We start from the raw sequence: 13,887 nt of genomic DNA on the forward strand, positions 1-13,887 counted from the left end.
GCACAAAAGAGAGTTCTTGCCCCTTGTCAGTGCTCAGTTAGTGTTTATTGAATAAATATATCCATATTTAATTGTATCATAGATTAGTTTGTAATATGCATTCTCCCCACTAAAAAATAAAATATTTCCCATCTTTTCATAATTATCATTTAGTCATTTTATAATAGCACATTGAATTTATGTCTGTTAATTTACTTATTTTCGTTATTGTGGTACCTGCATTTTCCCCAATATTTGCTGTTTTAAAGGATGATTTTTGTTTTACAACAGTCGGTAATTGGCAGCATGACTGTGGTGAGAGAAAAAATGCCCCATATTGCCACATTCTGCCCTCTATTGTAGTTATTTATCTATGAGTCTTAGCTTCCCTAGTAGGCTGCAAGCTCAAACTGTTTCATCCTTAGATCCTGCAAACCCCCGACATGGCCAATGGACAATAAATATTAGATTGATAGATGGATAGTGGATGAACAGATGGATGGAAGAAACATTCTGGAGTGGGTTTTTTTATTTCAGGGCAGTGGTTTTGTTTTTATTACTTAGAGTTTAGATTCTGCATTTTGTAAAGGTCTTTCCAAATTAAGACTCTTAAAAAAATTTTTTTTACTGAGTAAATTAGAGATTTAATGAAGCTCCAGTGAAGTCTTTGTTTCTCTCAATCTTAACAGATCCAACACCTTTTTATAACAAATATTTTGTAATGCATCTATACTACCTTTACTTTCGTAATACCTCTACTTAGTAAACTATGAGTTTACTAAATGAAAGTCGTGGCTTAAAATATGGTTGTTAAAATACAGGTATATAATTGCTAATTCTTAGTTTTCTTGCTGAGGTAATAAAAGGAAATACATTAATGATTCTACTTGTTTCAACATTCCCTATCCAGTTCCTCTGTTGCATGTAGGTTCATGAACCAGCATTAAGTTCTAAGCAAAGGATAATCAGGCTTCAAAATTCTGACTGTGATGTTTCCAGCAAGTAGTGTTAAGCAATGAGAAAATTCAGTAACACTTTTCATCACTCTGATGGCTTTGTTCTGGTGGGCTTCTCTGAATGGCCCAAGCTAGAAATGGTTCTTTTTCTGGCCATCTCTGTTTTCTACCTAATGACCCTCCTTGGGAATTTAGCCATCATTATCTTGTCATGCTTTGATGCCAGACTCCACACCCCCATGTATTTCTTTCTGTCTAATCTCTCTTTTTTTGGACCTTTGCTGTACTACTTCCCCTGTCCCCCAAATGCTGGTCAACATCCAAATCCACTGGAGAAATATCAGCTACCTAGGACGCATAGCTTAACTTTGTTTAGGATCCACTGAATGTGTACTTCTTTCAGTAATGGCCTTTGATCGTTATGTAGCTATCTGCCAGCCTCTCTATTACACAGTTATCATGCACTCTTGGCTATGCCAACAACTGGCAGCAGTGGCTTGGGTAACAGGTTTCAGCAACTCTTTGGTGCAAATAGTTTTGACTTTCTTGTTACCTCACTGTGGTCCATATCAGGTGGAGAATTTCTTCTGTGAGGTACCTGCCATGCTTCAATTATCATGTGTTGATACATGGATCAATGAAGTGGAGATGTATGCTGCTGTGGTGGTCATAAAAGTCTCTTAAAATATTGATTATAAGGAATTTCACTTATTCAACAAATATTTGAGTGCCTAATTGTGTGCCAGGCACTGTTCTAGGCACTTTGGATTTATCAGTGGACCAACAAAGAACTTTGCACCATGGAACTTACATTTTGGTTTGGGAGAAATCAATGATAAGCAATAGATACTAAATATCGTGTTAGAAGATGGTAAGTGCTCTGGAAAGGAAAAATGTGGAGTATGGTAAGAAGATGGGGATTGTGGGGCAGGAGGCATACATTGAAAGTTTAAATAGAGTGGTAAGAGTAGGACTCACCATAGCTGTGGCATTTGAGCAAAGACTCGAAGGTGAGAGAAGACAATGCAGATATTTGGGGTAAAAATGTTCCAGGCAGAGGGATCAGCCATTGCAAAGGCCCAGAGATAGGAGTGTGTTTGGCTTGTCCGAGAGATAGGAAAGAGGCCAATGAGAATGGAATGGAGTGTGTGAGAAGAGAATATCAGAGAGATTACACAGGGACCTAATTGGTTAGGGCAGGGGTTGGCAATTTTTTTCTATACAGGGCCGGATAGTAAATATTTTAGGCTTTGCAGGCCATATGGTCTCTGTCACGACTACTCAATTCTGCCTTTGTAGCACAAAGGTGGCCATAGACGATACTTAAAGCTTTACTGGAATATAGCCATGCTCATTTGCTTATTTATGGACTCTAAATTTATTTTATATGTCATAAAATATTCTTTTTCTTGTGATTGTTTTCCACCATTTAAAAAACGTAAAAACCATTTTTAGCTCCCATTCTTAGCTCATGGGCCACATAAAAACAGGTATCTGGCTGCATTTGGTCTGTGGGCCATAGTTTGCAAGCCCATGGTGAAGGGTTTCCAGGGCCCTTATAAGATCTTTTGTTTTGGGACTTCCCTGGCAGTCCAGTGGTTAAAACTCCACGCTTCCAATGCAGAGGGCACCAGTTCGATCCCTGGTCAGAGAACTAAGATTCCAGATGCCACGTGGCGTGGCCAAAAGATTTAAAAAATATATATATATATATCTTTTGTTTTTACTCAGAGTTTAAAGGGGGAGCCATTAGCAGGTTTTGAGCAGATAAGTAAAATGATTTGATTTATATTTTTAAGGGATCACTCTATGGAATGATGTCTAAGATTTGCTTCAAAATAATCTGGAGGGCAGGGTACTATGGGGGTTAAAGATTAATCAAGATGGGTCATACATTAATAATTAGTGAGTGTATAATGGGTATATAGGGTTTAATATAGTATTCTCTATGCTATTATGTAGGGTTTTCCATACTAGAAGGTTAAAACAAAAATAGGCACTCTGGCTGCTTATTTGGAGCAGACTGTGAGGAGGGAAGGTTAGGAACGAGAAAAGCCATTAGGAGGCTATTACGGTAATCCTTGAGAGATGGCAGTGGTGGCTTTGTCTGGAGTGGTAGCCCTGGAGGTGGTGAAAAGTGGTTGGGTTCTGGATGAATATTGAAAGTAGAGCCAAGAGGATTAACTGTGGATCGGGTATGAGGTGTGAGAGAAAGATAGGAGTCGGGGAGGCTTCCAGGTTTTGGCCTGAACTGGGAGAAGGGTAAAGTTGCCATAAACTGAATGGAAAAATCTACAAGTAGAAGAGATGTGGGCGGAAAGATCATCATGAGTTCAGTTTTAAACATTTAAGTTTGAGATGTCTACCAGATATCCTAGTGGAAATATTAAACCGACAGTTGTCTATGCGAGTTTGGAGTTTGGGAGGAAGTTTTGGACTGAAGACATAAATTTGGGAGTCATTGTCATGTAGGTATCTTTAGCTTGGACTGGGTAAGATCACTGAGTGAGGGAGTGTAGATAGAGAGGAGAACAGTACCAAGCACTGGGCCTTGCAGCATTCCAGTGTTAAGTAGTCAGGAGAGTAGGGAGAGATAGCAGAGGAGACTGAGAAGTCACCAGGGAGACAGGAGGAAAACCAAGTGAGCATAGTAGCCTAGAAATCAAGGAAAGAAAGCGTTTCAAGGAGAGGGGAAAGATCAGTGATGTAAAAATACTGCTTGAGTAAGACGAGGACTACAAATTGACCCCTGAATTTAGCAATGTGATTATTGGTAATCTGGATGAGCAGTTTAGGTGGAGTGATGATGGCAAAAACTACATTGCCAAGGGTCAGGGCAAAGAAATGGAGTAGGAACAGTCCGGAAAAGTGAGGGAAAGAAGTCTGCTCTTTAAGATGGAAGAAATAACAAGTATGTACAGTCAGCCCTCTGTATCCGCAGGTTCTGCATCTGAAGATTCAACCAATTGCAGATTGAAAATATTAGGAAAAAAATTCCAGAAAGTTCCCAAAAGCAAAACTTGAATTTGCCTTGCACAGGCAACTATTACATAGCATTTGCGTTGTGTTAGGTTTTATAAATAATCTAGAGGTGATTTAAAGTACAGGAGGATGCACAAAGGTTACATGCAAATACTATACCATTTTATATAAGGGATTTGAGCATCTGTGGATTTTGGTATCCACAGGAAGTCTGGAGCCAATGCCCTGAGGATACTGAGAGACTATTGTATGTATACTTGTTAACATATAGAACATAACAGTATGCATGCAAAGAGAGTGACCCATGGAGAGGAAAAACTGCTGGAGCGAGGTTTTTCAGTAGGTGAGAGAGGATGGGGTAAAGAGGGTGAGAGAGGGGAGGCTTCAGGTAAGAGCACAGATTGTTCTTTCCGGGTAACAGGCTTGAAGGCAGAGTGTGTAGGTACAGTATTAGATAGGTGTGCTGCTGGGAATCTGCAGAGCGCTCTTTTTTTTTTTTTTTTTTTTTTTAACAGATTCCTGGTGCCTCCTACTCTGCCATTTTCCCAGAATCCTCGCTCTTATTGTTTTGTTTTATTTTTTTAATTTTTAAAAATTTATTTATTTTATTTTTTTAATTTTTGGCTGCATTGGGTCTTTGTTGCTGCACGTGGGCTTTTCTCTAGTTGTGGCGAATGAGGGCTACTCTTTGTTGCGGTGCGCGGGCTTCTCATTGTGGTGGCTTCTCTTGTTGCGGGGCACAGGCTCTAGGCGCGTGGGCTCCAGTAATTGTGGCCCATGGGCTCAGTAGTTGTGGCTCATGGGCTCTAGAGCGCAGGCTCAGTAGTTGTGGCGCACAGGCTTAGTTGCTCCATGGCATGTGAGATCTTCCTGGACCAGGGCTCGAACCCACATACCCTGCATTGGCAGGTGGATTCTTAACCACTGTGCCACCAGGGAAGCCCTATTTTTTTTATTTATTTAGGCTGCTCCATGTCTTAGTTGCAGCATGTGGGATCTTCACTGTGGCATGTGGACTTCTTAGTTGTGGCATGCGGACTTCTTAATTGTGACATGTGAACTCTTAGTTGTGGCATGCGGACTTCTTAGTTGTGGCATGTGATCTCTTAGTTGTGGCATGCATGCGAGATCTAGTTCTCCAACCAGAGATCAAACCTGGGCCCCCTGCATTGAGAGCGTGGAGTCTTACCCACTAGACCACCAGGAAGTCCCCAGAGTGCTCTTTTTGATTGTTGTAATTTCCTCAGTGAGATAGGAAACAGGATCATCAGCTGAGAGTGAGGATGTGGGTGAAGTCTCAAGGTTTGGGGAGAGAAGAGGTGTGAAATAGTTTTTTGGTTTTGGGAAGTACACTGTGAGTGCCAGGCTGCATTAAAGATCTTCCCCCCAAGTGAGGGGGAGTGAACTTCAGGTGACCTTGTGAAGTGTGGCTGTATTTTTCTCCACCTATGTTCTGCCTATACTAATATACTGTATTTGTTTACTGTTTTTGATCCCCATATAGGGAACAAGATTCTAAAGTACTAATTGGTTTGAAATTAACTTAGTGGTGGTTTAAAAGGAAAAAAGGGTTTTGGTCTCTTTTTCCACAGGAAAACTAGGTGTGAACCGTGGAAAACAAAGCCCACTCTGTTAGTATAAGCAGAACATAGGTGGGGGTCAAGTTTTATTAGCATCTTTGTTTGTCAGAGGTTTATTTAAGGGTATTTGTGATTAGTAACACATCTCAGGTATTTTGCTTTATAAACTCTTTATGGAATTTTCTTAACTGTGAATTGTGTTCATTCTTCCTATCTCCCAGCAGTGGGGAATACCCACATCTCTCCTCTTCCTTTGATTTGGGAACATTCATTTGGCAAGGAGAGAATCTAACACTGGTGGTTTTGGGGTCTAGACTAGCCAATATCTACAGCCTCCATATCTGGGAGCTAGAACCTTTCTCCTGAGGATGAAGGTTTCTGATAATCGTGGAACAGATCCTAAAGACTGGGTTCAAAACAGATGCCCCAGACAGTTCTGAATTTTGCTTAAACCCTGGACACAGTCCCTCTGCCACCTTTCCAGAATTCCTGTAGGGTCCTTATATATCTTATGTTCAAGCCCCATTCAACCTAGATCCAGATGTTTTAGGCCTTCCCTGAGAAAAAAGGAAGAACAGTGGTTAAAAATACAGCCTTTGGAGCCAGATTCCTGGGGTCCAAATCCTGGTTCCATCTCTTGTTTGTTATGTAATCTTGAGAAAGTTACCTGCCAAATCTGTTCCTCAGTTTCCACATCTATAAATGGAGATGATAAAATAGTACCTACTTAATAATGTGGTGAAGAGCTTAACACAGTGCCTAACAGATAGTAAATACTCAGTAAATATTAGTGGTACTAGTATTTGTACTTGTTGTTATTGTTCATATTATTCCCTGGAGTCAGTCTGACTTTGTTGATGGAAAGCCCTAGCATTCATCCAGCCAAACTGAATAGAATCATTAAACATTTGGTGCTGGAGTAGGTGCCCCTTTCGACAGTAGAGGAATGTGGTCATGTCTGGAGTTACATGCATGTTTAGTGAAGTCAGAATAAATTGGTGGGCCACCATAAGTTTACTGTTAGGCTAATATGAGCTTGACTATGAGGGAAGTGAACTTTTTTAAAGCAAATGAAAATCTTTGACAAGTGGGGAAATGCAAGTATGTCTACTCAGTGACTATTAAAGGTGGTACTAGTAGAGATGGAAATTAAATGTTAAGATTAAAGGGCATCAAAAAAAATTAAGAGGGAAAGCACCTTAATATTTTTCTCATATATTCCAAATTTTATTTGTGAGTACAAATTGTTCCTATTCTAAGATATTTCTGGTCCTTGCCTTCAGGTGTTTATAGTCTATTAAGGGAGACCAGATGTAAACATGAGAAAAGTTAAATAACACTAAAGTGACATCTCCCCTCAGACCTTGCAGACCCTTAGGGATGAGAGATCAGAAGGGCTGGTGGCCACCGTTGGTGCTAGAGTTTAAGTACATAATGGCTAAATAGGTTTTGTGGGCTGACTTTGAATCATTTATGACATGGTTTCAGTGACCAAGTTTTGAGAAAATTGCTCTGATATCACCCATTTGTCTGTTCACAGATTATTGGGGATTAAGGGCAACCAAACGGACACTATCCTGCAGCAGGATAAGAACTGCTGAGGACATATGCACCAGGCCCTTGGTGTTCAACGCAGGTGTCATCTGCTTTTGAGGAGGACACACTATTTTGTTTTCGGGGGGGTGACAAAATATTTCCTTAAAGAGGCAAGAAACAATTTAATTCCTAAATCAGTCTCTGGTGTTCTTTTTCAAAGACTTTTATTCCAACCATCCTATCTGATCCAGTTCTCATCCCACAGAAACTCCAACTCCCCTTACAAATGTGAACATATAAGGGTAGCATTTTCCCTCTAATGAAAGTATTTCAAAAACTCATTTCTCTTCTACAATTTCTGAAGAATAGGTAGAAAATTATTTCTTTTTCCCCCTTTAAAAGTAAATGAACCATAGTGAGATACTACTTCATACCCACTAGGGTGGTAATAATCAAAAAAGCAGGCAATAACAATTATTGGCAAGAAGGTGTAGAAATTAGAATGCTTATGCATTGCTGGTGGGAATGTAAAATGCACAGCCACTGTGGAAAACAGTTTGGCAATTCTTCCAAAAGTTAGACATAGAGTTACTGTATGTCTTAGTAATTCCACTTCTAAGTATATACCTACAAGTTAGAGGTCCCCAAGACCACTCTCGGGTTCAATAATTCACTAGAAGGACTCACAGAACTCAAAAAACCGTTATACTCATGGTCATAGTTTATTACAGTGAAAGAATACAGATTAAAATCAGCAAAGGGAAGAGGCACATAGGGCAGGGTCCAGGAGAGACCAAGCATGGAGCTTCCAGTTTCCTCTCTAAGTGGAATCTTGTGGACAGTGCTTATTTCTTTCAGCATTGGTGTATGATAATATACACAGAGTACTGCCAACCAGCAAAGCCACCTAAGTCTTGGTGTAGAGATTTTATTAGGAGTTGGTCACATAGACGTGGCTGACCACCTGCATGGCTGGCCTTAGTCTCCAGTCCCTCCAGAGGTCAGGCTGATACCACATGGCTCAGAGCTTCCACCATAAATCATATTGTTATCATAGACTATCTGACATGGCCCAAGGCCCCCAGGTAAATAAAGACACTCTTATCAGGCAGGACATTCCAAGCGTTTAGAGGTTACCTCTTAGGAGCTAGAGGCAGAGGGCCAAGCCTTTCTTTGGCAAGGTTAATCCTTTATTGCACATTACCAAAGAGAAATGAAAACATGTCTGCACAAAAACTTGTAAACAAATATTCATAGCAGCATTATTTCATAATAGCTAAAAAGTAAAAATAGCCCAAATGTCCATCAGCTGAAGAATAGATAAACAAATATGGTATATCCAATATAATGGAATATTACTTGGCCATATTTTAAAAAGAATGAAAGTCTGATACATGCTACAACATGGATGAACCTTGAAAACGTGCTAAGTGAACAAAGCCAGATATAAACTGTCACATATGATTCCACTTATGTGAAATGTCCAGAATAGGCATTTCTGTAGAGACACAAAGTAGATTAGTGGTTGCTTGGGGCTGGGATTGGGAACAGGGAGTGGCAAATAGGCATGAGATTTCTTTTGGGGGGTGATAAAAATGTACTGGAATTATGTAGTAGTGATGGTTGCACAACTCTGTTAATATGCTAAAAACATTGAAATGTATACTTAAAATTGGTGAGTTTTGTGGTATGTAAATTATATCTTAATAAAGCTGTTCTTTTAAAATGGGCATAATAAAACCTCCCCTATCACCTTAAGTGATTACAGTAGAAATGAGATATATACAAAAGCATTTTGTTTAACAGAATGTGCCAAATATATGTTTTGGGAAAAAAAATTAAAAGTTATCTGGTTAGCATTTCTCCTTTACCACCAAGGTATATGGACTTCTAGCTATAAATACCATAGAATGACCTTTTTTTGAAACTAGATGGATTTTATGGCAGAGTTTCCTAAGGACATTCCATTTTTCATCTAAGTACCCAATTCTTATTCGTGTATTGTCTTCTTATTTTGAGTAATTTATATGTATGTCTCTACATTCTATAAATTTGACCTGAGAGAGGTGATCTGTTTTTAGCTTCCCATTAGTAGTAGTTTTATGTCACACACTCATCTCCTTGAATAGAAAACAATCCTTTTGCTTTCTCTTCCCATATTTTTGTCAGTTATTAAACAGCAGAAGAGCACTATGCCCAACACTTTTAATCTTTTGCTAAAGAGTGCCTTTTGCTACTTGTGTTTTAAATGACCAGCTAGTTTCTTATTCAAGGGATAACCAAAGGTACCCAGATAAAAGTATAGTTTGGGGCTCTCATCATCCTCATTTTCATGAGGCTTTTCAAATACATAGAATTTTTAAGAATACAAACTTCGATGTAATGTAACAGACTCTTCCAGTTGCTCTAAGTTGTGGTGGGCTGTTTTAGGAATACAGTAAGTGGCTAGAGTACCACTTAACTGAAAAGTGGAAGGAGTTGAGGGCAGGGAGCAGTGTAGGTAGAATATCAGGTACTTTACAGGAAGTACAAGCAATAATACATGTGAGGTTGGATAAGATGATCTTTGAATTGTTTTCCATCCCTGGAATTCTTTATCCTGTGAAATTAGATTAAATGGAGTCTGCCCCCATTAAAGCTTTGATGGTTGCCAGCATTCTCTTAAGTGTTGAATTTCTCAATCTATAAAGAGACCTATCAGGTTTTGCATTTTTTTAGTCTTTATTCATATACAAGGTCATCCTCTATGTTTAGTTATCAAAAACCCAACATATTGAGCAGTCTGCCCTTCAGATGCAAGCTTCCAAAAGATTTGAGACTTGGCTTTAACCATGGGAATTCCCACTATGTCTTTTGAAACAAATCCTCCATTGCTTTCCCTCCTTCCTTTGCATAAAAATATAAACACACACATGCATTTTAAATCTTTGGAAGGAAAACTGTAACATAACCATGACAAATGGTAATTGAGACTAATTGAAGCACAAGAGTCCAGCAATCATGGGCCAGGTTCTCTCTGCCTCCCTGTGAGTCCTCAGTGCATGCCACATAGTGATACTTAACAAATGTGTTGCATCTATGAATGGCAGAATATTATAAACTTAATTCCAGATTGTCTGTAACCATACTGTCCAACAGAACTTTCTGTGATGTGATGGAAATCTGTGCTGTCCAGTATGGTTGAAATGTGGCTAGTGTGACTGAGGAATTTAATTTTTAATTGTATGTAATTTTAATTTTAATAGCTGCTTGTGGTCAATTGGCTACTCTGGCTACCATGTTGGACAGCACATATCTATAAGACCAATTTCAAGAAGTTAGGTTACTTAGATATTGGAGTTCCTGTGGCCTTTTTTAGAACCAGTAGCTGCTCTGGCAATAATATTGATTTTGTTTTTCTTTCAGTTGTTCAGAAGCATTTCTTGAGTACTTCCTTGTTCAATAGTTGATGGTAATGCAAAGATGAATGACACAGTTTCTGTCGTTAAGAGCCATGGCCAGGAATTTTACATTTATTATGCTATAGGTACAGTGTGAAAAGGACCACTGTAGAAGCATATAATAAATGCATGACTTTACAGGGGCCAAAGAAGAATTCTCGGGAAAACTTAATGCTTGAGCTAAAATTTAAAGGAGAGTTTGAAAAAAACATTTTTTTGCCTCTGTTTTTACTGTTTTCTATAAGAGCAGATTTCCTGGGCTACTTGTAAAGTGTCCATCATGGTCAGTTTAAGACCAACTTTCTCCCTGTCTTTTCTTTGCTTCCTATGAGCTCTCAGTTTAGGCCCAGGCCTATAGGGCTTCCCCTTTCCCCCCACAGCCCTGCTGCCTTAACACATCTTTTCTTCCCACAGTGCTCAGTGAAAAGCTGCATCACTGCCTTCCATGTCACCTGCGCCTTCGAGCACAGCCTAGAAATGAAGACCATCCTAGATGAGGGGGATGAAGTAAAGTTCAAGTCATACTGCCTCAAGCACAGCCAAAACAGGCAGAAGCTCGGGGAGGCCGAGTACCCTCTACACAGGGCTTCAGAGCAGGGCCAGACCAAAAGCGAGAAGACCAGCGTACGGGCACAGAAGCTCCGGGAGCTGGAGGAGGAGTTCTATTCCCTGGTCCGTGTGGAAGATGTGGCCGCAGAGCTGGGGCTGCCCACGCTAGCTGTGGACTTTATCTATAACTACTGGAAACTAAAGCGGAAAAGTAACTTCAATAAGCCATTATTTCCTCCCAAAGAGGACGAAGAAAATGGTCTGGTGCAGCCAAAAGAGGAGAGTATTCACACTCGCATGAGAATGTTTATGCACCTACGGCAAGACCTAGAGAGGGTAAGGTGACCAACTGTGACTAGTGTGTAGGTCTTGGTCTGCATAGAAATGGAGGCCCCACTTCCAGTTTTTAAAAGAACACAGCTCATTTACATTTATAGTGCAAGCTTCTGTGTCCTTGCTTATCTTCTGATTTCATCATGGCCCCAAACATTGGGCTTAGTTGAAATTCTGGTAGACACATCAGAGAATGGAAGCGTCCTCTCTTACATGCTCTATGAACCTTAAATTTGAAATAAATTTTCATTTGGTTTACTTTTTATTCACTGTTGAACCTAAATTGGCTCAGCTATATTTTACTGACACACTTATGAGACTACAGGCTGAAGAAAGAATGAATTTTATTTAGGAAAGCACCAGATCAGAGTTTCTTAAACTCGGCACTATTGACATTTGGGGCTGGATAGTTCTTTGTTGTAGGGGACTGTCCTTTGTTGTGGGGAACACTGTAAGATGTTTAACAGCATCCCTGGCTCTACTCACTGGATGCTAGTAGCAAACCGCCACATGCCCAGTTGTGAGAACCAAAAATGTTCCCAAATTACCAAATGCCTTCTGGGGGTCAAAATTGCCCCTGGTTGAGAGCCTCTGTGCCAGATAATTCAATTTAGCTATATATATACATATACATATATATATACATATATATATATGTATATATATATATATATATATATATATATATATATATATATATAATCAGGTATCTACTAAATTAGGTACTGTAGGGGTTCAGAGATAAGTTAGGCCCTGTGTTTACCCTAGAGAATCTTGTAATCAAGTATAATTATAGAGGTGGCTTGTTTTTTTCTCTGCTACCAGAATTTGGAGGGGAATTAATAGATTTGGTTCACTTTTTAAAATTTAACTCACACATATATAGCACTTACTATGTGGCACCACTGTTCTAAGCATTTTATAAATATTAACTCATATAATCCTAACATGCCTATGAAGAAGGTACAATTATTATCCCTATTTGCAGATGAATAAACTGGGGCACAGAAAGGTTGAGTAATTTGTCCAGTTGAAGGAGCATGAGAGGGTGAGGATTTCACCCTTGTGGCTGTGGAGACTTGGCTGAGCTGAAAGTGTGAGCAAAAACGCCACTTCCAGTCTTCCCAGCAGACCTTTATCCTGCTGATCCAGCACTCATTAGAAAACTTTACTGGATCCAGCATTGCCACCATTTACTCAGGGATCTAAAGGGAAAGCTAAAATGTTAAGTCATCATTCAGTTTTCCCAGCCTGGCTATGCAGATAAATATCAACCCCATGATACCACAGGGAGAGTAGACTTCAGAAGGTGGCTTTGGAGCATTTTACTTGTGCTACTGATTGATATGGGAACCGTGATCCCACGACTGACCATGCTATGTGACTTCCTGTGGAGTGGCTCTCATTATACAGCTTTTAGGTTCTGTCTTCTCTCCTCACCTGCCCACCACCCCCCAACCCCACCTGACTTTTGTTGTCTTAATTTTAGCTAAACAATTTCAAATGTCAGGTTTGTGTAACATGACAAAAATCTCTTATTTGCTGGGGGTTGGGCTTTCAGGTCCGAAACCTGTGCTACATGATAACCAGGCGAGAGAAGCTGAAACTGTCACAAAGCAAAATACAGGAACAGATCTTCAGTTTACAAGTCCAGCTTGCTAACCAGGAAATTGCTGCAGGTAACCTGTATAAATTTTATATCAATTGTTTAACTTAAAAATCTTTTAAATTCATTTCTTCTAGTCCAGCCCTGATATAACATGGCCCATTTCACTGTTGACTCATGAGGCAAGAAATCCCGGGGTGGAGTTGATGGAGTGGCAGGCCTAGGACAGATAACCTAGGTCCCAGACAGGTATTTGAGGCTATTAGTTGGAGCCTTGAAATTATTCTAAACTCATTGGATTCATTTAGAAGTCAGTAGGATAAAAAAAAAAAAAGAAGTCAGTAGGATAGGATCTAATCCTAGTTTCCAGAAAACATTTAATTCCAGGGTTACTTAACTTAGTCTGTCTGTTATAACAGATCCTTAGCCAGAAGTTAGGAGATCTGGGCTCTTGTCTCTTCATTTATTCACTGATATTTTTTGAGCACCTCCTATGGACTAAGAGCTGAGCTATAAGACAGAGCAGTCAGCAAGACAGAATTCCTTCAGAGAATTCTGCCCACTTGGTGAGAGAAACAAGTGAGCATAATTACAGTGCTCTAAGCATGGGAGCTTGGCTGGAATAATGACAGCTGTATTCAGAGACATTTGTAACCTCCCTGTGCCTCATTTAACACAGAGGTCAGTGGCAGAGCCTGGGCAACCAGGGGTCACTGGGCAGGGTGTGCAGAAGCCAGCTTCTGCCAACGGCCAGCTATAGAGCAAGAGAGGCACCCAGAAATAAGGTGTCAGGTAGGTATCAAAGGCTCGTGGTCAGTTGTGAGTATCACAGGTCACAGCAGAATGGTGTAGCAGGAGACAGCAGGGCTGCTCAGCCACAAGAGCACCATGATGGACAAGACAAGAAGAACCAAAGGACAGCAGGA

The 13,887-nt window shown here is 40.0% G+C and overlaps 1 protein-coding gene across 1 annotated transcript in view; it reads left to right on the forward strand.

The window, feature by feature from the left end:
- Window positions 1-13,887, forward strand: part of JADE3 (jade family PHD finger 3) — a 154,759-nt gene that overhangs the window by 135,379 nt on the left and 5,493 nt on the right. Inside the window, exons 9-10 of the mRNA XM_007450832.1 lie at window positions 10,888-11,358; window positions 12,917-13,034. Coding sequence (XP_007450894.1) covers window positions 10,888-11,358; window positions 12,917-13,034 — 589 coding nt within the window. The remainder of the gene's footprint in view (window positions 1-10,887; window positions 11,359-12,916; window positions 13,035-13,887) is intronic.

The sequence above is a fragment of the Lipotes vexillifer genome, unplaced genomic scaffold, assembly GCF_000442215.2.
Source record: "Lipotes vexillifer unplaced genomic scaffold, Lipotes_vexillifer_v1.1 scaffold129, whole genome shotgun sequence".
Lineage (NCBI taxonomy): Eukaryota > Metazoa > Chordata > Mammalia > Artiodactyla > Lipotidae > Lipotes > Lipotes vexillifer.